This window comes from Cavenderia fasciculata (assembly GCF_000203815.1).
Source record: "Cavenderia fasciculata unplaced genomic scaffold Scf_ET2XIPL01CNAVH-3, whole genome shotgun sequence".
NCBI classification, from domain to species: Eukaryota; Evosea; class Eumycetozoa; order Acytosteliales; family Cavenderiaceae; genus Cavenderia; species Cavenderia fasciculata.
This window is the reverse complement of record NW_004457723.1, coordinates 923,240-946,195: the sequence shown is the minus strand read 5'-3', so window position 1 is coordinate 946,195 and position 22,956 is coordinate 923,240. Positions and strand designations below refer to the sequence as shown.

The 22,956-nt window shown below is 35.0% G+C and overlaps 6 protein-coding genes across 6 annotated transcripts; 5 read left to right on the top strand and 1 right to left on the bottom strand.

Moving 5' to 3' along the window:
- Positions 1-114: 114 nt before the first annotated feature.
- On the top strand, positions 115-2,313 carry gnl3 (guanine nucleotide binding protein 3; the record flags this gene model as incomplete). The annotated part of the gene is made up of 4 exons (XM_004367026.1): positions 115-127; positions 296-400; positions 499-921; positions 1,031-2,313. 4 exons carry the CDS (start codon positions 115-117, stop codon positions 2,311-2,313), a joined length of 1,824 nt encoding a protein of 607 aa, XP_004367083.1.
- A 1,074-nt stretch (positions 2,314-3,387) lies between these two features.
- Positions 3,388-4,587, top strand: DFA_07216 (uncharacterized protein; the record flags this gene model as incomplete). The annotated part of the gene is made up of 3 exons (XM_004367025.1): positions 3,388-3,397; positions 3,491-3,658; positions 3,938-4,587. The coding sequence occupies 3 exons, from the start codon at positions 3,388-3,390 to the stop codon at positions 4,585-4,587; spliced, it is 828 nt and encodes a 275-aa protein (XP_004367082.1).
- A 381-nt stretch (positions 4,588-4,968) lies between these two features.
- ube1c (ubiquitin-activating enzyme E1C) lies at positions 4,969-6,588 on the top strand (the record flags this gene model as incomplete). The annotated part of the gene is made up of 4 exons (XM_004367024.1): positions 4,969-5,264; positions 5,387-5,467; positions 5,552-5,934; positions 6,008-6,588. 4 exons carry the CDS (start codon positions 4,969-4,971, stop codon positions 6,586-6,588), a joined length of 1,341 nt encoding a protein of 446 aa, XP_004367081.1.
- Positions 6,589-7,360: 772 nt separating this feature from the next.
- On the top strand, positions 7,361-10,204 carry fcsA (fatty acyl-CoA synthetase; the record flags this gene model as incomplete). The annotated part of the gene is made up of 7 exons (XM_004367023.1): positions 7,361-7,376; positions 7,466-7,506; positions 7,623-7,750; positions 7,970-8,306; positions 8,369-8,587; positions 8,685-9,949; positions 10,186-10,204. 7 exons carry the CDS (start codon positions 7,361-7,363, stop codon positions 10,202-10,204), a joined length of 2,025 nt encoding a protein of 674 aa, XP_004367080.1.
- A 148-nt stretch (positions 10,205-10,352) lies between these two features.
- On the top strand, positions 10,353-14,064 carry DFA_07213 (uncharacterized protein; the record flags this gene model as incomplete). Its single annotated transcript, XM_004367022.1, has 9 exons — positions 10,353-10,612; positions 10,692-10,934; positions 11,008-11,286; positions 11,514-11,651; positions 11,717-11,785; positions 11,869-12,222; positions 12,303-12,634; positions 12,730-13,116; positions 13,178-14,064. 9 exons carry the CDS (start codon positions 10,353-10,355, stop codon positions 14,062-14,064), a joined length of 2,949 nt encoding a protein of 982 aa, XP_004367079.1.
- Positions 14,065-14,141: 77 nt separating this feature from the next.
- Positions 14,142-22,954, bottom strand: DFA_07212 (putative guanine nucleotide exchange factor; the record flags this gene model as incomplete). The annotated part of the gene is made up of 9 exons (XM_004367021.1): positions 14,142-14,393; positions 14,467-16,061; positions 16,810-18,121; positions 18,259-19,836; positions 19,914-20,077; positions 20,151-21,215; positions 21,280-21,322; positions 22,363-22,454; positions 22,798-22,954. 9 exons carry the CDS (start codon positions 22,952-22,954, stop codon positions 14,142-14,144), a joined length of 6,258 nt encoding a protein of 2,085 aa, XP_004367078.1.
- Positions 22,955-22,956: the final 2 nt, after the last annotated feature.

The window sequence follows — 22,956 nt, the reverse complement described above, 5'->3', positions numbered from 1 at the left end:
TGTTTCGGTTTCTCATTCAAAAACTCGTCCTCCTCGTCCTCTATCTTTTTTAGTACTACCAATATCTTTATATATTTATTTATTATTTATTTATATAAAAGAAGACATTAAAAAATGGCAAAGAAGAGTATGTGTCACCATCTAGTATACAACAGCAAGCTTTGTTTGATGAGATGAAAGATGAAAGGAAGTCAACTAGATAGTAGACTCCTAGTCTCTTTGTAAAAATGTAATATTAACATGACGGTTATTTAACCTATCATTTATCTCCTCTCTCTATTACTATCTATCATAGAAAGTAGAAGATTATCAGTCAAGATGAAGAATAAGATCGTTAAAAAGGTCAACGAGCATCATAGAAAATTAAGAAAGGAAGATAAAGAAAAAGGAAAAGTAAAAAGTATGAATCATAAGAGTGTTAAAAATATATACGAACGTTGAAATACCTTTTCGTTTAGAGTATTAATATTTACAAATGTTTAAATTTAAATTAAATAGAAACTATAAAGAAGGATCCAGGTATTCCAAATCTTTATCCATTCAAAGAGGATTTATTGAATCAAATCCAAGCACATAAAGATGCAATTGCAGAAGTTAGAAGATTGAAAAAGGAAGGAAAGAAGGCAAGATCGGTATCTGATTTGGTAAAGCAAGCAGGTGATCGTGAAAAGGAATTTACAAAGAAGCAAAAGGAGGCTGCTGCCAACCCAAACCAATTGGATCGTACCTCTGCCATGGAGTCTAGAGATAACTCACTCAGATCATTCTTCCGTGAAGTTAAAAAGGTCATTGAAGCCAGTGATGTCATTCTCCAAGTTTTAGATGCTCGTGATCCAATGGGTTGTCGTTGTTTAGATGTTGAAAAATTGATTCTAGAAAGATATCCAAATAAGAAAATTGTTTTAATTTTAAATAAGATTGGTATGAACAAATCAAATCAAACACAAACACAAATCAAACAAAATAATAATATTTATACTAATTACTATTTTTTGTTTACTTTTTTTTGTTTTACATTCTACTTTTTTAGATTTAATTCCAAAGGATAATGTATTAGTTTGGGTTAAATATTTAAAGAATTATTTCCCAACATTGGCATTCAAGTGTTCGACGATGCAACACAAGATTACACCAGGTCAATCACATGTATCGGCCGAATTGGCCACACAAAATCAATTAAACTCTGCCGAGTGTTATGGTGGTGAATCGTTGTTACAGTTGTTGAAAAACTACAGTCGTTCACTCAATATGAAGACATCGATCTCTGTCGGTATCATTGGCTACCCCAACGTCGGAAAGAGCTCGCTCATCAACTCGCTCAAGCGTGCCCGTTCCGTGTCGGTTGCCAACACACCCGGCCACACCAAGGTTGCCCAAGTCGTCAACTTGGACAAGAACGTCAAGCTCATCGACTCGCCAGGTATCGTCCCTCTCAAGGGTGGTATCGACGTCAACACAGTCTTGCGTAACGTCGTGCGTGTTGAAAAGGTCGAGGACCCGGTCACCCCCGTCACGGCCATCATCCAACGTTGCGGCAGAAACCAATTGATCAAGATCTACCAAGTGCCCAACTTTACCAGCACCACCGAGTTCCTCACCCTCATTGCTCACCGTCGTGGCAAGATTAAAGCCGGTGGTATCATCGATCTCCACGCCACCGCCCTCTCGGTGTTGCGTGACTGGACCGACGGCAAGATCCCATTCCACACCGTGCCACCCAAGGAGAACCATCACGTCGGCGCCTCCATCGTCTCCAACTTTGACGAAGAGTTTAATATCGACCAAAGTGCCGACCTCGAGAACCTCCGCGACAAGGTCGACTCGACCGCCGTCGCCAGTATGGAGACCAAGGTCGACACCTCTATCTTTGACGAAGAAGACGATGAAGATATGGACGAAGACGACGACAGTGACGAAGATGACAGTGACATGGACGACGATGACGAAGACGAAGATGAAGACGAAGATGACGACAGCTTGGACGGTGCCGACATGGAAGAAGGTGACGATGAACAAGTCGATATCCGTGCCCTCCTCAAACAACAACAAGACCAAAAGCTCACTCAACAACAACAAAGAAACCAAGTCAAGACTGCCAAGAAACAAAACCTCACCGACGAAGCCGATCAATACAACCCACAAACCAACAAGAATGCCAAGAAGCAAGCCAAAAAGGAAAAGAAAAAGGCTGGTTTTGTCTCTCAAGAAGCTTACTCGTTTGCTACCGATTTCGTTGGTAGTGATGATGAATCTGCAGATGAAATGCATGATGACAATGTTGAAGAAGATATTGATGAAGATGAAGTCTTTTAAATATATATATAAAACTCAATAATAATAATAATAAACAAACAAAAAAAATAAGAAAATCATTTAAAAAATAGATATAGAAAAAAAAAAAAGTAAAGTAAAGTAGTTCAACCACACACTATTTATTTAGTATTGGTATTCAATCAATGGGTTAGGGATAATTATCTGTTTGATTTAAAATGTGGTAGTGGTAGTGTGATGTGTATGTAGGTAGATGGATGATGTAATAGTAGTCATATATCCGACATATGTAATTCGATCCCAGAGTAGTCTATACACATTTTGTTATTGGTGATGATATTTATATACTCTATTTCTTTCGTCTGTTTTGTGTAGGATTTGTCTATCTTTTTGTTGTTGTTGTTGTTATTGTTGTTTGATTTTACAATTTGTATTCTATGAAATTATGATAATGTAAAAGTGGAGTGGGAGAGTACTCACTATAGATGTTGAAGATAAAAAGATAGAGATGAAGGAATGGATAGATGAATAGATAGAAATAATACTATTGTTTGGAACTTGAACAGTCAATTGGATAGAGAGAGAGTATAGAGTAGAGAGTAGGCAGGGAGGGAGGGAGGGAGGGTGATTGTTCAAATTTAAAATAATTATTCCATTACCAATAAAATAAATAAATTATTAAATTATTTGTTTGTTCCACAAACAGAGGAGACATATGTCTCTGGATGGATATAAAATCTCTTCTTTCCATTTTGTCTGTCTGTTGATTAAAAAATAATAATAATTTCTCTCTATTGTTTGTTTGGTGTTTAAAAAAGAATTACATCATCATCATTAACATCAATTTACCTCTATTTCCTCTTCATCCATCCCTTTTTTGTCTTGTGACAATCTATTCTAATCTGTCAATCTCCTATCAACAAAATAATTTTAAAAATATATAAATAAATATATTTTAAATATCCAATAATTGATCAATTTGGAAATAATTCCATTTCATCATCAATATATCAGTTCACTCTATCAATCATTCTATCCTTTTATAAATATAAATTATCAGAATTTAATTCAATTTCAAATTTAATATTATTGTACAAAATCTAGAAATTTTAAAAAATGATTTATAGTATGTTATCTATTTATCTCTATATTGTTAACAAATATATCTTTAAAAAATATTAATACCCATCATTTTTTCCCCTTTCTTCTTATTCCTTAGAATGTTTTAATAAACTATCAATAAATAGTATCCATGTATCTATGGAACAATCTCAACAATCATCAATATTGTTACATACATCTTCAGCGTCAACGATGAACCATACCAGTAGTTTAAGTAGCCAAGACAACCAAGCATTCTATAGATGGTGGACTCGTTTCTGGGATGGTTTGAGATAATCCTACAACAACACCAAACCGAAACTCAAAACATTAAATAAACCGATCGCCGATTTTTGAACCAACAGAAAACACTTTCCATTTTTGAAAGCGAGATGCGACAATGGACACCTCCCTCATCATTTTTTTTTAAAAGCTTCTCTGTCTATTTCCTCGTATTTTGGGTGATTGAGGCAACTTATTGATGAAGTTTTGAAACAACACTTTCATTTGGTCAGACAACAAACACATACAAACACATAATCCTATTCTATTTATATATATATAGAGATAAGAGATATTATATTAGTCATGAATCACGTCAAAGTTAAACAAGATGGTTTAGAATCACAATTCTTTAGTAGAAAGTTCCCACATGAATTATACAATGTGATGCAACCAAATGAGTTTGACTCTATTATCGGTAGAATCAATGCTGCTAGTGCAACCATTAAGAAATCAAAATTACTGTTTATCTCTATCCCAGCTGTCATTCTCGGGTTCATTCTTTTCATTGTCGCCTTTGTCGCCAAGAGCACTGTTGCCGGTGTGTTTGGTGGTATCTTCTTTGTCGGTGGTGCCATCTTTACCGGTGTCTTGATGTTTATCCATGCTCGTGAAGTCCACAAGGCCATCGATGGTATCCTCGCACAAACCAACATGGAACTCGAGAACCGTCGTATCAGTCTCCGTCTCGACTACAAGCAATCCAAGAAGCACTTCCACAAGGACGCCAACGGAAAGAGAGGTCATGCCATCACCAAGTCATTCATCGTCATTGAGTTCCCTGCTCCAGCCTCTCCCTACATGGGACAACCACCACAATCGATGCCATACATGCAACCACCAGGTGGCATTCCAATGTTTACTCCACAACAACTCCAACCACAACAACCAATGAATTATCCACCACCTCCAAATCAACAACCATTCTTTTAAACTAAATAACAAACAAACAAACAACAAACAAATAATACTAATAGTGTAATAATGACACCAATATACTCTTACTCAAAATTTCTACCACTCACACTCATTTGTTCAAATTATTTATATCTAATAAAATAAATAAATATTCATCTTTTTTTTTATAAACTTTTTATTATTAAAATATTAAAATATACTGTAGCGCACACTGGAATCACAGTTATTTCTTAATTTTCTTTGATTTGTTTGAAAAGAATAAAAAATCTAAAAAAAAAAATTTAATTTAATTTTTGATGTTGATGATGACAAGTTTGGCTGATTCTTGTTATTATTGTTATTATAGTGTTTGTAGTTATATATAAATAGAGATAGAAAGAGAGAGAGATATATATAATGGAGACACCAATGGCAACTGATGCAGGACAGTATCAAGATATTCAAGGTAGATGGACAGACATTGAAAAGATCATAAATAGAGGAGGTCCAATGGCCGACTTTGTACCAGACACCAAAGAGACACCAAACATCAAGAATGGTATTCAAAACGACTTTAAGATCCTAGTTATTGGTGCTGGTGGTTTGGGTTGTGAGTTGTTAAAGAATCTTGCCTTGTCTGGTTTCAGAAATATCGATGTCATCGATATGGATACCATCGATGTATCTAATTTAAACAGACAATTCTTATTTAGGTAAACAAAACAAAAAGATAGAAAAAGAAATATAAAAGAAAAGAAGAATAATGAAGAAGAGAAGAAAGAGAACTAATATGAAGTTACTTTTATTGTTGTTGTTAATTATCAAAATATTATAGAAGAAAGGATGTTGGTAAATCAAAGGCTGAAGTAGCTGCTGCTTTTATTAATCAAAGAGTTGCAGGTTGTAAAGTAACCCCGTAAGTAGTAGTAGTTTATAAATATATCTAAAGATTCATATATATTCACTTCTATTTCTTTTCTTTCTTTTCTTTTGATTATAGATATAAATGTAAAATTCAAGACAAGGATGAAGATTATTATCGTCAATTTAAATTAATTATTGCAGGTTTGGATTCGATTGAAGCCAGAAGATGGATTAATGGTTTGTTGGTGAATTTGGTTGTAGTCGACAATGAAGGTAACCCAGAACCAGACACCATCATTCCATTGATCGACGGTGGAACTGAAGGTTTCAAGGGACAAGCCAGAGTCATCATTCCACGTATGTCATCGTGCTTTGAATGTTCACTCGATGCCTTCCCACCACAAACTACCTATGCTATTTGCACCATTGCCAACACTCCAAGAGTACCAGAACATTGTATCCAATGGGCTCTTATTTTTGGTCTCGAAGATAAAAATCTTACTAAACCATTTGATCCAAGTAAGTTTAAACTACAAACAAACATAATATTATTATGATTATTAATTAATTTTTTTATTTTTATTTTGTTTAGAGAAATTTGATAATGATAATCCTCAACATATGACATGGTTGTTTGAAACTGCCAAAAAGAGAGCTGAAGATCACAATATCAATGGTGTTACTTACAAGTTGACTCAAGGTGTTGCCAAGAACATTATTCCAGCTATTGCTTCGACCAATGCTATTATTGCTGCCTCGTGTTGCAATGAAGCCTTCAAGATCTGCACAGAGAGCAGTGGTTACTTGAACAACTATATGATGTACAATGGTGTCAATGGTGTCTACACCTACACATTCGAGTACGAGCAAAAGGAGGGATGTGCCGTCTGCGGAACCAACATTGTCACATACGAGACCGAGCCAACCATCACCTTGTCCACCTTTTTGGAAAACATCTCCCAAGACCCACGTTTCCAACTCAAAAAGCCATCGCTCCGTTCCAACGGTCGCAACCTTTACATGCAAGGTCTCTTGCACGAAGCCACCGTCAAAAACCTCGAAAAGACATTCAAGGAACTCAATGTCTCCGAGGCTGACGAAATCAATATTACCGATCCCTCATTACCAGGTAATTTGGCTATTCGTATGAAGATTATTTATAAAAAGAATTAAATTAGCTAGCAACACACAATTTTAAAAAACAACAGATAGATAGATAGAAAACTATTCGTAGTGTTGGATTTTTTTTAGTAAACCAAACATTAATTTAAAAAGATATATATATCTCACACAACAACAACAATTGTACAATTGAAAGAATAAAAAATCTTTCTTATTAAAAAAAAAAACAAAAGAAGAAGGTATACTTTTCATAGTCATGTTCATATTCATTCCAAGGAATTAATTTAAATTAATATTGTAAGTTAAAAACCTATATTTTTTATATATAAAGAGTTAAACGAGTAATGTGATAGTTTTTAAAATATTTTAAAGATTTAATTGTTCATTCCCCACTCCTCGCCAATTGAATTGAATCGCTCGCCACTATCTATCTTTCTTGATGATTTTATTCGGTGAAGAAAGGTTGACCCTCGGTTCACTCACTCGCAATGGGATTTGAGGGGGATTGGGGGATGACAGACACACCGCGATGGTGAAGTGGAAAGAAAAGTAAACGTCGCCAGCAATTAATTTAATCTCTGTGTCCACATCATTGGTGGTGAATAACAAACCAAACTGTCAACCTCACAGAGAGGAAGTTAAGTTTATCAAAGATGAAATATCTTCAAAAAAAAATTAAATTAAAAAAAAATTGAAAACTCAAAACAGTTTTTTTGTTACCCTATCCTCACAGCTGAAGAAAACTCAATCTAATTATTTATCTTTTATAGTTTTTTTTTTTTTTGTATCAATAATAATAAATAATATCTATCACAAAAACAAAATGAGTACAGTCTCAAGTATGTTACTAATAAGAATACAATAGATTGACAACTAACTAACTACTATATCTTTCTATAACCACTCACCTCACTACGACTATCTATAGATCAACAACACATTCAAAGAATCTCAGGTGATGAGAAATTCGTAAGGATCATATATACATACATACACATATAAGATTTGATTACTAATCAAACCTTCATCTCTATCTATATTATCTATCCGATTCTATTTCTATTTCTATTTTTTTATTTTCGTAGATTGCATCACAATCAATTACAGTTGGTGGTGAAACCAATGGTGAAACCAAAGCTCGTAGAAACACTAAATACCCAGACTTGATCTCTCAACCAGATGACACTACCAAGACTCTCTATGATGTCTATCAGTAATTATCAAACAACAACAACAATGGCAACAAAAATTTGATGGAGAAAAGCGAAAGAGTTGAAAGTCTATGTGACGTGTAATTGGTTGTTTTGAAAAAAAAAAAAACTCACACATTCAAACTCGATTGCTATTTCCGTCAACAGCCTGATATAGATACAGTATCAGTCAGTATATTAATATATCTATTACTATATTACTACTTATTACAATATTGTAGAAAGAACAAAAATTCAGAGAAGCCATTTTTAGGTATTAGAGGCTTATTGGCTGATGGTAAGACACGTGGTCCATATCAATGGATCACCTACAAGGATGCAGCAAAGAGAGCCGAGAATGTAGGTTTTGCTCTTTTCAATCAAGGAATTCAAAAGGGTGACCGTATCGGTATCTTTTCAATCAACAGACCAGAGTGGGTTATTTCAGATATGGGTTCAATGAACCACGGTATCGTCCCAGTTGCTCTCTATGCTACTCTTGGTCCAAATGCCATTGAATACGTTATCAATCATGCTGAAATTAAATTGGTTTTATGTGAAGGCAAGAATATTGACAAGGTAAATAATTAATAATAACTCTTTGAAAATCAACTTTTTTACTCATTTCATTCTATTTATAGTTACTTCAAATGACAAATGCTCAATCATTGACTACTATTGTCAGTTTTGATCAACCAACTGAAGCCATTTTGAACAAATTAAAGGATTCATCGATTAAATTCTTTACTCTTGCTCAATTTGAACAATTGGGTGCTCAAAACCCAACTGCACATACTCCATCCAACCCAGATGATCTTTGTACATTATTATATACTTCAGGTTCAACTGGTAATCCAAAGGTAAAGAAGAGAAAGAAAGAAAAAAGAAGAAAATTGATTGACAAAAAAACATTTTGATTCTAATTCTAATTTATTTTATTTATTATTTATTTTTAAGGGAGTAATGTTAACTCATACAAATATGGTATCAGAAGTAGCAGGTGCATATTTCTCACCAGCTGGTTTAACCAGTGATGATGTTCACATGTCATATTTGCCATTGGCTCACTCTTTTGAGAGAGCTGTCGTTTCGATGGTTTGTTTTGTTGGTGGACAAATTGGATTCTTTTCAGGTGTCATTCCAGAGCTCTTTAACGATATTCACGAGTTGAAGCCAACCTTTTTGTGCGGTGCACCACGTGTATGGCAAAAGTTGCACGACAAGATGTGGTTGACCATCAACGGCGAGTCATGGCTCAAGAGAACCTTGTTCACCTGGGGTCTCAGCTCCAAGCAAAGTGCTCAAAAGTCTGGTGGTTCCACCCCAATCTGGGATAGCATCATCTTTTCCAAGACCAAGGAACGTATTGGTGGCCGTGTCAAGTTTATCCTCTCTGGCTCTGCTCCATTGGACCCCAAGATTGGTGAGTTCCTCAAGGCTGTGTTCTGCTGTCCAGTCGTCCAAGGTTACGGTCTCACTGAGAATGTCGGCGGTGCCTGCGTCGGCTACCCAGAAGACCCAGAGAGTGCCTACGTCGGTCCACCATTGGCCTGTTGCGAGGTCAAGCTCGTCGACGTCCCCGAGATGAACTACTACGCCACCGACAAGCCAAACCCACGTGGTGAGGTTGCCATCCGTGGTTACAACGTCTTCAAGGGCTACTACAAGGACCCAGAGAAAACCGCCGAAGATCTCCGTCAAGACGGATGGTTCCACACTGGTGATATTGGTCGTTGGAATGCCAACGGAACACTCTCTATCGTCGATCGTAAAAAGAACATCTTTAAGTTGTCGCAAGGAGAGTATGTTGCCGCCGAGTACCTCGAGGGTATCTATGTGCGTTCACCACTTGCCTCGCAAGTCTTTGTCTATGGTGACTCTCTCAACAGTTTCCTCGTCGGTGTTGTCGTCCCCGATTTCGATGTCTTGGAAAAGTTGATTCCATCCAAGTACCCACACCTCGATTTCAACGACAAGAAGGCTCTCGTCAAGTCCAAGGAACTCTACAAGGAGATCATGGACTCGCTCGAAGTCTCTGCCAAGGGTGCCAACCTCCAAAGCTTCGAAAAGATGAAGCACATCCATTTGGAAGACACTGCCTTTTCCGAGGAAAACAATCTCATGACCCCATCGTTCAAGCCAAAGAGACCACAACTCAAAGAGCATTATGAATCCATCATTGCTAACCTCTACAAAGAGTATAAGCAACTTCACCCAGAAATGTAATTTGTATATATAAATCCCAACAACAACAACATATCATCAAGTATCACCCCCTACCCACCCACACACAAAACAACAACAAAAATAATTTGACCGTTTTATAAATAATAATAATAATAATAATAATTTTGAACAAAAACATCAAAAAAAAAGAAATAAAAGTGTTTTAAAAGTTTTTAAGTAAAAATAACCCCCCCCCCCCACTCGCAATCAGAGAGTATATATTTATCTAAAGATCAAGATTTGATAATTAGATATTTGTTTCCACGATAAAAAGATATCCTTTGACTATTTTTCTGAAGAGAAGTGCCTCTCCCTTTATCAAGAAGCAAAGAAAGAATGTGATGTGATCAATTGTACAATACACATAAATATATAATAGTAGATAAGATAAAAGAGACGATGAATACAACAAGAAGAAGTTATAATCAAATTGTTTTGATTGTAATTTCAATCTTGTTATTATGGTCAAGTAACATAGGTACGTTTGTTGATTCACAAAGTTTACCAGCAGATGAGTTGGCAAGTGTTGTGTTTATGATTAATCAGTATGGATTGCAGTCTTTTCTTCCTTTAAATGACACTGCTTGCAATTCTGCTGTGCAAGGTCAAACCGTATTCTCTTGTTCAATTGTTGCAGGACAAATGCGAGTCCTTCAAGTGTAAGTTTTTAAACTCCTCCTTTTATATATATATATATATATTCCTACCCTATACTTAACCCATTTTTGTTTACTATAGTAATATCTTGAGTCCTCCACCTTCTGGTTTCCCCTCCAATGTCGTCCCAGTAACATCGTTATCATTTCCAGAGTTACTCACTCTTAAAATTCATAATGCTCCTACTCAAAACCCCAATATCCAAATATTAGACTTGATTGGTAATTGTTTGAAACTTCAAATACTTGAAATAGTTGGTGACGCATCCCTAACCCAGATTAAAAGTAACTTCCCAGGACCATCATTTACAAAATTAGAATCATTGTATGTACAATAATAATAATAATAATAATAAGAGTTTGACATTACTTTTTTTTTACTCTTCTCTTCTCTTTAGGGTAATTTCAGAAAATCCCAATTTAGAGTCTATTGTTAATTTCTTTAATGGATCAGTTATCAAATTCCTTTCACTTTTTGGTAATCCAAAGCTATCTTTTCAAATCAACGATACCATGGTACTTGACAAGCTTTTAAACTTTGGTGTGGATTTTATGTTAGATGATACCATCTTCACCATGACCAAAAAAAGTTTTCCAACTCTTGAAGTATTTGGAGCTACCTCTCATGCAAACAATGTAGCAGTTGAGATTGATTGTCCTATCATTGGAATATCCTCGTAAGTATTACAACTCTAGATAATCTTTCTTTGTTGAATGAATGAATGAAATCTGAAATGTTGTAACTCGCTCTAACCAATTTTATTTTATGTGTCACATTTCAGAGTCAATATTAGTTTACATTTTATAAACCCAACTTTGGTTAGAAACTTGTATGTATTTATGAAAAGTTATAAAAATGGATGATTCATTTTCTAATGATTGTTTATTTTTTTCTATTCTTTAGGGATATGAGAGGTCCGAAAACAGCTCTATTGCCAAATGATATTGGGCTTTTTACAAATTTAGTAACTTTTAGTTTACAATCTACTCCGTTTTCTTCTTTCCAAATCCCATCCACACTTTCTTCTACTCTAGTGTCAATGTAAGTTTTAAAAAAAAAATAGGTGTATAGCTAACATTATTAATATTATTATTATTATTTTCTAGGATAATAAAAGATGCAAAAATAACAGGAGTATCAAACAAAATAAGATTCCCAGTCAATATAACAACAGTGTAAGTTGGCCTGACTTCTCAGGAAGGATATTATATATGTCATTTATTATTATTATTAACATTTTTGTTTTTATTTTTTTTAGTGATTTAACTAGTAATTTATTAAAGGCAATGCCACCAGCAGTGGTATTTGAACAAGTAGCATCGACAAACATTATTCTCTCAATGAACCAAATTCTTACACCTGTCACAAGTGATTTTTGTAGACACACTATTGACATTCGAAACACAAACATTCAAAGTGTAGCCGATTGTTTTTGGTGTTATCCACAATCAATTCTCACCGATTTACCTTATCCTCAAAACTTCCAATGTACACCTGCTCTCAATACAACAGGAGTTGTTCCATCAATTGGTGGATATGCAACCCTAACAGGTAGCAAACTTGGTTGGGGTGTCGCTCCATCTAGAGTATTGGTTGTAAACTCGGTTATATTGTATGTATCAATACTAAATATTTAAATATTATACTGATCAATTTAGACCACCGCCATTATTAACCTTAGTTTTAATCTAGATATCCATTTACAGAGGTATCACCAATACAAAACCGTATGGTTTCTTTGGGTACAAATATAACAATACCAGTATCACTGATTGTGGCCGATATAACAGTTAGAAATATCGTACCAATAATCCATTCGACAAACAATACGATTACACTTAGATTCACGCAACAGGTCAATCCCTACGTTGAACATCGAGTAATCATATCAAATGACCAAAGGGGAGTCTCATTGGTATGTAATTTGTTGGGAGCAACATGTTCCACAGAAGGATTGAATGGAGGTGATTACAATTTTACAATGTCCAATGAATTTAATTCATTTTCTACAGTCTTTACTCTTCGTAAGTCGTAATAGAATATAGAATATAGAATATATTTCAATTTTGTCATAATATTTATTAACTATCCATCCCTTTTCTTTTTCTTTTTTTTTTAGAATCACCAAATTCATATCCATTAGTAACATCAACACAATTAAATGGATTAAAAATAACTTTGAGTGGATATTTTGGACCTTCAGTATCACAAAATCATTATGTAAAATTAAACAACACTGCCATTTGTACTATTACAAATAGAAACGTATCATACATTGAATGCAATTTATTGGCAACTCCACCACCAGGCGTATCCTCGGTTCAGGTCAGTGTCGATGGTTATTCCATTTCACTCAACAATGTCATCTCTATTCCCTTCCCACCATCACAATCCTTAAAACAACAATGTATCGATCAGACATCAAATTGTTATGGTCATGGTCAATGTAATGATCAGGGTGTATGTCAGTGTGATCAAGGTTATTATGATAATTGTAGATTTTTTAGTAAGTAAATCAAAATAACAACAATTAAAAAATAATATTAATTTATTCCTTTTTTTTTTAGAAAATCCAAATGTAACATTTGTACAAAATGATACAAAACCAGTTGCAACATTTGAATTGGATGGATATCAATTCTTTTTTTCATTGGTTGCTATTCAAGAATTGGATGGTGATGATATTGTAGTTCAAGAATTAATCACTGATCAATGGAATGTTACCGATCAATCGGGTGATAATCTTACATCACTTCATTATAGATTGTTGATCAATTCAACTCTGTATCCAACACTATCACCAATTGTCAATGTTACATCTCTGATTGAGTATTCGACTCTGGATAGGCAATTACCATTTGGTGATAGTATTGTATCGGTCGGAGCAAATAGTATTAAAGTAGGAGTAAATGTCACTGGATGGCAATATCAATCGATTCTTTCACATCTCAGAGTTGTATTCTCAACCATTGTCAATAATGAACAATCAATTCAATCATGTTCCAATAGTGATATTCCAACCTTTGAACAAATACTAGGAAGTGATAGTTATCTACGAGTCATCAAGAATGACACACAATTCTATGGTAGATTCCTTTCCTATTCCTATTCCGATGGAAGAAAGACATTTTCGAGAAATGAATTAATTAATCAAACCAGAATTGTTGGAAGTGATACTGATTCATTGGCATTGATTGGAGTTCATGTACCTCAATGTACTTTTTGTCTACTCGATCCAGATTTCTCAGCATTGGTAGTCGGACAAGACAAAGAGCAAGATTGTTCATCGGAATCATCAAACACATGGAAGATTGCAGTTGGTGTAGCAGTTGGAGGAGCTGTATTGATTGCATTGGTAGTTGGAGCCGTCCTCTATTTAAGAGATAGTAACTTTATTAGATTCAAATTTGGTAATCTAAATAGATCTATAAAACTAAAAACCCAACAATCTTAATCAAAAATGATTTAATGTATTTTTACTAATAATAATAATAATAATAAATTAATTATCTATTCCATATATATATATATTTATAAAGTCAATTTATTTGATAATGATTTAATAACTCTATAGACAAAAGATAGGTCAGACATACTATGTTGAATATCAACATGTTCTATTGTATGTTTTGAATAAATTACACATATTTCAATCTTTGATTTAACAAGTTGTTTCAATTGATTGAATTTTTCGGTTTCACTAGCATTACTTCCAATGTTTTTTTCAATATTTGGTAAATAAATCTTTTTATATGCCAGAATCTTTCCAATATCATCCAATTCCTAAATACAATAAAATAAAAAAGGATTAATAAAATGTATTTATCTTTTTTTTTTTTTTTTTTTAAATACATACAGATTGGATAGATCTAACAATTGTAGCAAATTGAATTAGTTCTTTGACATTTGATGATTTGTTTACTTTTTCATAGATTGATGTAATGTTTTGTCTAAATTCATTTTTAATCATTCCATAAATATTCTCTTTCATCATTGTAACGGTTGGGTCTTCTGGATGTTGTTGTTGTTGTTGCGTCATAAATTGAGGTGATGATGATAAAGGTGATGGAGTAGAGGGTGACGATGATGGGGAGTCGGAAAATTGAAATTGAGTTCTAATACCACCAGCACTATGGTGTAGTGGTGATGGTGGTGGTTGTTGTTGTTGATATTGTTGGGAGAGTCTTAAAGGATTTGTCATGGGAGATGAGGAAATGGGGGAAGAAGAAGCAGATGATCCACCACCACCAAGATTGTGTTTTGGACCAGGAATGTGATTTGGCAATTCTCTCCATGCTTCATTTGATACTGATAATTTGTAGGATCGAGGTGATGAAGCCATTGAACTACCATTACTCGTTGATAGTACTGATGTAGTTGGAGTATTTGATTGTAGTGATGAAGCTGCTGAATTGGCTTGATTGGAAGAAGTGGTGGTAGAGGTAGTAGTAGCAATTGGGTATCCTGTATTTGGTGGAGATTGTGGGTACAAGGGTGGTGATGATTTTGTTGGCGTTGCTGCTGCTGGTTGTTGTTGTTGATGTTTATATTGAGCTGCCAATTTAAAGTTTAGTGTGTCACCACCTTGTAGTTGATATCTTCTTTCGAGATAGGCTGCCAACTTTGCTGGATTTTCATTGTACAATTGTTTGATTTCAGCATCCAATGGATTGCCGTGAAGGATGATACCGTTCATTTGGGATACAATGCCTCTACATTTTCCAATTGACAGTGGAAGATTGCGGATGTTGTTGTCTTGGAGATTGATGCGACAAAGAAAAACGAGGAGACTGATCGAATCTGGAATCTCGCTGATATTATTATTTCCAAGGTTGAGTTCGAGCATTTTGGCGAGGGGAGAGAGGTCATGTGGCAGTTCATTGATTGAACACCCGCTGACATCCAAATGAGTGATTTGACGGCACTTTAAAACAGCCTCTGGAATGGCCTTGAGAGACGAGTTACCACTGACATTGAGGTCCTCGAGTTGGGCAAGACAGCTCAATGCCTCTGGATGAATCTCGCCAATCTCATTGTTGGAGAGATTGAGTTGAGCAAGATTGGTCAATTGTCTGAGATCGTTTTGTCCAACACGTAATAATTTGCATCCACATACATCAATCTTGGTGATAGTCTTGAGATAGACGGATCCAGGTAACCCAATCGTCATCAACGATGACAATGGATTCCCCGACAAATTTAGATAGTCCAATTGGTCAAAACTAGATGACAAGTCCCATTTGAAATCGTTGAGTTTGTTGATACTGACATCAAGTTTCTTTATCATTGCTTTGACCAGTTTCTTCTTGTCTCTATATATTTCCTTTTTCAATTCACTTGGAAATTTATTCAATTTCAATGAATTTAAATCCAGTTCCAATGGAATTGCTGTGTCTTCATTCTTTAGACATTCCTTTATATTTGCTTTAACCATTTCTCTCTCTAGAGATACTATATATAATTTAAATAAATTGTTTATATTTCGAATATGGATTTAAATTGAAAACCAAAAGAAAGGAAGGAGGGAGGAGGGAGGAGGAGGATGGTTGTATAAAATTTTATTCAATAAGAGAGCTGAGCTGAGCTGTGGATGACGATAAAAGGGGGGAGGTGAGGTGAGGTGCGATTGAGAGGGTGTGATATATTAGTGAGGAGTGAGTGAAAAAGTCAAGTAAGCTAGGTGAAAGTGAAGTGTTTGTGTTATGTAAGGGGTAGTATATATGCTTATATTATATATATATATATATGTGTGATTTTTATACAAAAAGAATAAATATGTCTTTTAAAAGTGAACAACAACAACAACAAAAACAACAATTGGTGTGTGTAAATTATTTGATCAGATAATTGTTGATTGTGGGGTTTTAGTACTACAAAACATTATTCGAAAAGAGATTTTTAAATAGTCGTTGGCAGCCCTCCCTTTTTCTAAATTTATTTTGTTTTGGGTGTGTGATTCGATCTCTCGCTGTCGACACGGGTGACTTTTGATCACAGATCTCAACAGCATATCGAATCGAACATAAGATCTGAATGACCCACCCTCACGATCAACCAATAGCGAGATCCCATTCAATTTCAATTGGTTTTTTTAACTTTACTTTACTTTTGGGTAATAAATAATTTATTTTATTGTTATCAATATTTTAACATTATAATTTCTTTTGGTTCTTTAGATAAAGTTCAAATTCATCGATACCATTTTCTCCTTGTTGAACCGGTGGTTGTTGTTGTGGTTGTACTTGTTGGGGTTGAGTATAGGTTGGTGGAGTGGATGATGCCAACATTTGATTATATGGTCCGTTACTATTATTATTGAGACCGGGGAGGGATGGAGCTGGAGGTCCAAAATCAACAAACGATGATTGGCTAAGAGGTGATTGATCGAAAAAGTGGTTGCTGTGGAGTGAGGCGGGAGGAGGCAACAAAGAAGTAGTACTACCTCCATGTGGAATAAGAGGTGGTAAAACATTGCTGGTTGAAGAAGTAACAACATTTTGATTGGATGAAAAAGATGAAGCATTACTATGGTTGTTATTTGGTTGTTGTTGTTGTTGTTGTTGTTGTTGTTGAGATGGGACTCCTCCTCCTGATGCTACTGCTGCTGACACTGGAACAACTGGTGTAGATGAAACAGGAACAGAAACTTGTTGTTGTTGTGGTTGTTGTGGTTGTTGTTGTTGTTGTGGTTGTGTATGTTGTTGTTGTTGTCCTTGTTGAGCAGCAGCAGCTGCTGATATCATTGCAGCTGATGGTGGCATCATCATCATACCCGATGCCGATAATATATTACTATTGTTTAAGACTGCCGATGTAAATGATCCATAGGAACTATTCAACGAAGAGGTGCTGCTGAGTGCTGCAACAGATGATGTTGCTGTTGAAAGGGGTGTCGAGCCTGCAATGTGTGGCAACGAAGATGGCACACCCAACAATGAACATTCATTGAAAAAGTTGCTGTTGCTACTCGAGCAGCTAGCAGTACTCGATGCCAACACTACGGCTGGTGACGTCTCAATGTTGGTCGAGAGAGGGTTATTATCGAAAAAGTTGTTGCTACTCATCGTACGACACATCATTGGGGTGCCTCCACTACGATGAATCAATGATGATCCAGAGGTATTTAAATCTACAACCACAGGTGCACCAGTATTCAATGGTGGTAATGGATTATGATCTACATTGGCTACAGGTATTGGTAATTGTACAGTACTTGTCAAAGGTGGTAATCCATTGTGTTCTTGTTGTTGTTGTTGTTGTTGTAAAACATTTTCTACTATTGGTTGTAAATGTTGTTGTTGTTGTTGTTGTTGTTCAAGTTGTGATGACGTAGTAATTGGTTTTGGTACAGATGATGATGATAATCTTAATGATGGTTGTGGTTGTTGGATTCCTCCTCCTCCTGCAGCCACAACCATAGGTTGCTGTTGAACTTGTACTTGTTGAACTTGTTGAATTTGTTGTTGTTGTAATAATAATTGTTCCTTTTCAGCTTCCAATAACTCCTTTTCCTTTTGTTGTTGTTGAGCGACGAGATGGTTTTGAATAGGGATTTGTTTGGATGATGCTTGTGGGGGTGTTGGATTGATATTATGTTGGGATCGAGTGAATTGGTAAGGTTTCGTGTACTGGGTGTTGATGTTGATACAGATACAGATCTCTGATGTGTTCTTCGATGAAGAATAGAGTGAGCGCTAATGGGAGGGGGTGGAAGGGTGGATTTATCGGAAACAGCGTAGGATGATGAAATGATGGTTGGATTGGCTGGTGCACTGGCCGTCAATTGGATGCCAGAGTTGGTGTTTGTAGCGTGCTGGGTGTTGATATTGCCTGCACTTCCACTAGCCTGTGTCATAAATTGATTCTTATTTGTCTTGTTGATTGACAAGGGGATGGATATATTATCGGGCAACTCTGGAATCTTGAATATATTCTTTTCTTGTGACGTTGATTTTTTCATACCACTTGTGCTGGTCACTGGTTGGTGTGGGGTGACGACAGGTGTTGTTGTTCCATTGCTTGGTTTCTGTCCTGGATAGAATAAATTAAATATATCTTCAATGGTCATTCTAGTTGGATCGTTTGGTGAGAACTTTTGATGAATCAATGTAAATGGTAAAGATCGGTGTCCAATACCCATACGAGTAGGAGAATTTGGATGTGTTTGTATAATTTGTACAGTATTGTTGGTAGTAGTAGTATTAGCAGCAGCAGTAGTAGTAGGTGGGATAACATTGCTTGTTGCTGCAGTATTAACATTATTACTATTTAGAGTTTGATCGGATGCTATTGGTTTTGTTGGTTGTGTAGTGCCACTAGACAATATTTGGGTAGATTTCTTTGTTACAGATAGAATGATATTTCCAACATCTGAAAGAGTTCTGCTATGAGATCCACCAGTGTGAGTGGCAGACGACAACGATTGATTACCAGAGGGAAGAGTTGGATTTGGTGGTAACAACGATTGACCATGTCCCAATGTAAATGAAGCTGATGTTGACTTTGTAATACTAGCTGCGTTTTGTACAATATTTGAAGCCAATGAAGCAAGGTTGGTATGTGATTTTGGTTTTGGTAATGATACTCCTCCTTGTTGTTCTGATGTTTGTTGTTGTTGTAATAGTTGTTGTTGTTGTTGTAATTTCTGTTGTTGTTGTTGTTGTTGAATATGAGCAGGGATTGGTAATTGAACATCGGTTAGAGGAGCAAGTGAACCAACCTCTAGAGCAGTCATGGTTTGTGCCTTTGACGATATACTACCCATCGTGGTAGACCGTGTCATTGTAGGTGACGCAGCACGTGGTAGTGATGGTGATGTAGATGGTGTACTCGTGTTTACAACTGTGAGTGATCCCACAGTCGCACTGCTATTATTATTGGTTCCAATGAGTGATGACAAGAATGAACGATCTACACTAAGACCGTTTGATTTTGGTGGATTTAAAACACTCAATCTCTTTGGATCGAGTACCGTCTTGTAAGCATTTGCCTTGGCAACGGATTTTGCACGTTCCTTTTCCAATCTCTCCTTTTCACGCTCTTTTTCTTTTTCCTTTTCCTTGTTTTTCAATGTATTATTGATCGATGCAGTTACTGGATGCTTTAAATCATAAAGAATAACCTCTTTTTCAAATGATCCTGGTGGTGTAATTCCCTTGAAAAAATATTCTTCACGTTCTGCTATAAATCTTTCAAACATTTGTGATGAACAAAATGTTGTAAAAAACTAAAATAGAAAATAGAAATACAATTAATTAATATCAATCCAAATAATATTTGATTAATTTTGTGTCGATTTCATACCTTTGCAGGATTAATAATTTGAGAATCAATAAATGATGCCTTATCAAAAATTGATTTTCTTTTATCTAAATCCTTTAAAAAGAATCTTCTATAGGTACCCATAATAGTAACAAAAAACTTTCTAAATGTATCAACTATTACTTTGTTATCATAATGTTTGTTTTCTAAAATAATAAATAAATAAATAAATAAATTGGTTAATAATCGGTATGTGTTTTTTTTGGATTCTTTGGTTACTTTTAAAATCAGCAATTTGTAAATCTAAACAAACTTTTAAAGGTTGTAAAAGTTGAGGAGGAAACAATGCTATATCTTCTGGTAGAGGAAGGACGTGATCCTTGTCCAAGTCGACATAGATGATTTCAGAGAGTGGCTTTTTACGAATCAATGGAAACAGTGATGAATGGATACCAATGATAAATGGCATCGGTGCCGTGACATAGTCTAATAGAGAACGAGGAAGAATGGGGATGAATATATGTTGCCAAACAAATGGATCGATCATCGAGACGGCCGCATTGACAAACTTGCTCACGCGACTGATATTCTCCGAGTAGATGATTATACGTCGCTCAAACAACAGAGATATAAACAATGATAGAATCTTTTGTGATGTCAATGACTCTATCAATGGTAATAATGTTCCGTCGTGCAACGATGATTTATCAGTTGCCAAAGGTCTCTTTAATTGATATGATACAGGTAATGGTTGAGAACTCTTATCAGATTGATGGTGGGGATCCCCAGCACCACCAGTTGAAATGGTAAGATTAGGTGTTGACAGACTACGATCGCGTGTACCTGTGATAGTGGTTGCTGAAGGTGATGTAGTGGTCGATGTAGATGATGATGATGAAGAGGATGCAGATATAAATGGGTTGTTGTATATATAGACTGTAAAGGTGTCACCTGGTGCAGGAATGGCAGAGAGAAGGGCAGCTGCCAAAAAGTTGTGAATCTCCTCCATTGATGCGCGATATCTCACCTCGAGTATCTCCAAGATTGCTATAAATGTACTAAACCATGCATGTTTTGATATGATACACAGTGACTCTGGGATGCGTCCCAGCGTAGGGACAGCAGTCACTATACGACGTGTGAATCCAAACTGTTGGTTTCCCTCTCTATCTGTCAATACAAATGAAAAGGATTCGCTCGATTTCGAAGGTGTATAGGTTTGATTCATAAACGCCTTGTTATCAATCTCCTCTGGAAAACAAAACAATGGTACATTGGGATCGACTTGATCTGGTGGATAAACATCCTTTACAAATGGTATAATTCCTCCTGCTCCATTTTTATCTAAAATATATATATAAAGAAAGATAGATTGATAGAAGAAATATATATAAGTCTGTATTCATACATACATCATTGATAGATGACTCGTCTTCAATCTTTCTTTCTTTCTTTATTTATTTATTTATTTATTTATTCTTACCTTCTTTGAAAGATACTAAAAGAAACTGATCAAATAATAGTTTTCTATTTGTTGTTGTCATATTTCCTTTTTCTCCTTTCTTCTATCTATCTTTGTACTACTATTCTCTTCTCTTCTTCTCTTGTTGTTGAATAATAATAGTAATAATAATAGTGATCACCTTTATAAATATAATAATCTACCTATCTATCTTTAATGGTTGCTAACTTTGTTGTTGTTGTTGTTGTATGTTAACTAAGCATTAAAATCGATAGATAGATAAATAAAAAAGTGATGACGATTAAGATAAGAGTGATGAATGAATGATGAATGCGTGCGTGTGTAAATTATAATATTTATCTTATCTATCTCTCTCTCTCTCACTTTCACAAGTTAATAATAGAATAATCTATGTTACACACCCAAAAATCGACCTAACCAGTGTGAGGTATATTTTTGATGTTTTTTTGACTGTGGCAACGGTCCATTCAATCCAAGAAATCAAGGATCACGCGATTAAAACGGACTTTTCTGAATTTTTTGTCGACTGTTCCAAAAAGTGTAGAAAACAATAAAGCAAAGTAAAGTATGTACTTGGTCGTTGTTGACTCTCTACAAAGTCATTGTATTTCTTTTTAAAAGGCCAATGGGTAATTTATTTTTGTTTTATTAATTCTATTCGATTTAATTTAAAAGCTATGATATAATTATCATCATTGTCTCTTTTGAAAAAATATATATAGATTTAAGAAATTATTATATGTTTTTGAAATGAACGGTTGTTGTTGTTGTGATCCTTGAATCAATGAATTGAAATGATAACTATTATTATTATTATGATTCCATTGTGTACAATAGGGGTTGAATGAATGAAAGGATGAATGAATGACTGGCAATAAATAAATAAATAATATATATAAATATAAATATTTTTTTTTTTGTTTGGATGTTGTATATATGAATGATATGTTGGTTTGGTCTCATATATTATGTAAGGTAGTCCTGTCCTCTCTCTCACCATTTATCAACTGGATTTGCTTTAAAATTATTGTAATCTTCAAGATTAAAGAATGATATCTCTGTCTCATTGATCACTCCACAATCTGTTAATCTATCTTCATCTTTTAAGAAATAATGGTCATTCTCCAAATTGATCGTTAAATTGTTTGGCTAAATATAGATAAAAATAGATTGTTATATAAATAAGTAAACTATGACCATTGATACATCATTAATGTTGCCTATATATATTTGATGTTATTATGAGTTACCTTGTTCTTGTGTGGAATAAAGAATATTTTCATTGAATCTAATTTACAAGTTCTAAATGGTAGATATCCCGTTGTTGTTTGGATTTCTAAGCAGAGCAGGAGGAGCAAGACAAGTAAGTATAAAAGAACATTTGGGGAGGGAGATATATATATATATATATATATATATATATTTGGGATGTTGATAACAAACTATTTTTAACGTATTCTTTAAACTCTGAAACCTTCATATTCAAATCGATGTCACGTAGTACTAGATTCTTGATATTTCTGTATTCGAGTGACTTTACGACTCTGACTGTCACCAATCCATTGTTGCTTTGTTGTTGTTGTTGTTCTTCACTACTCATAA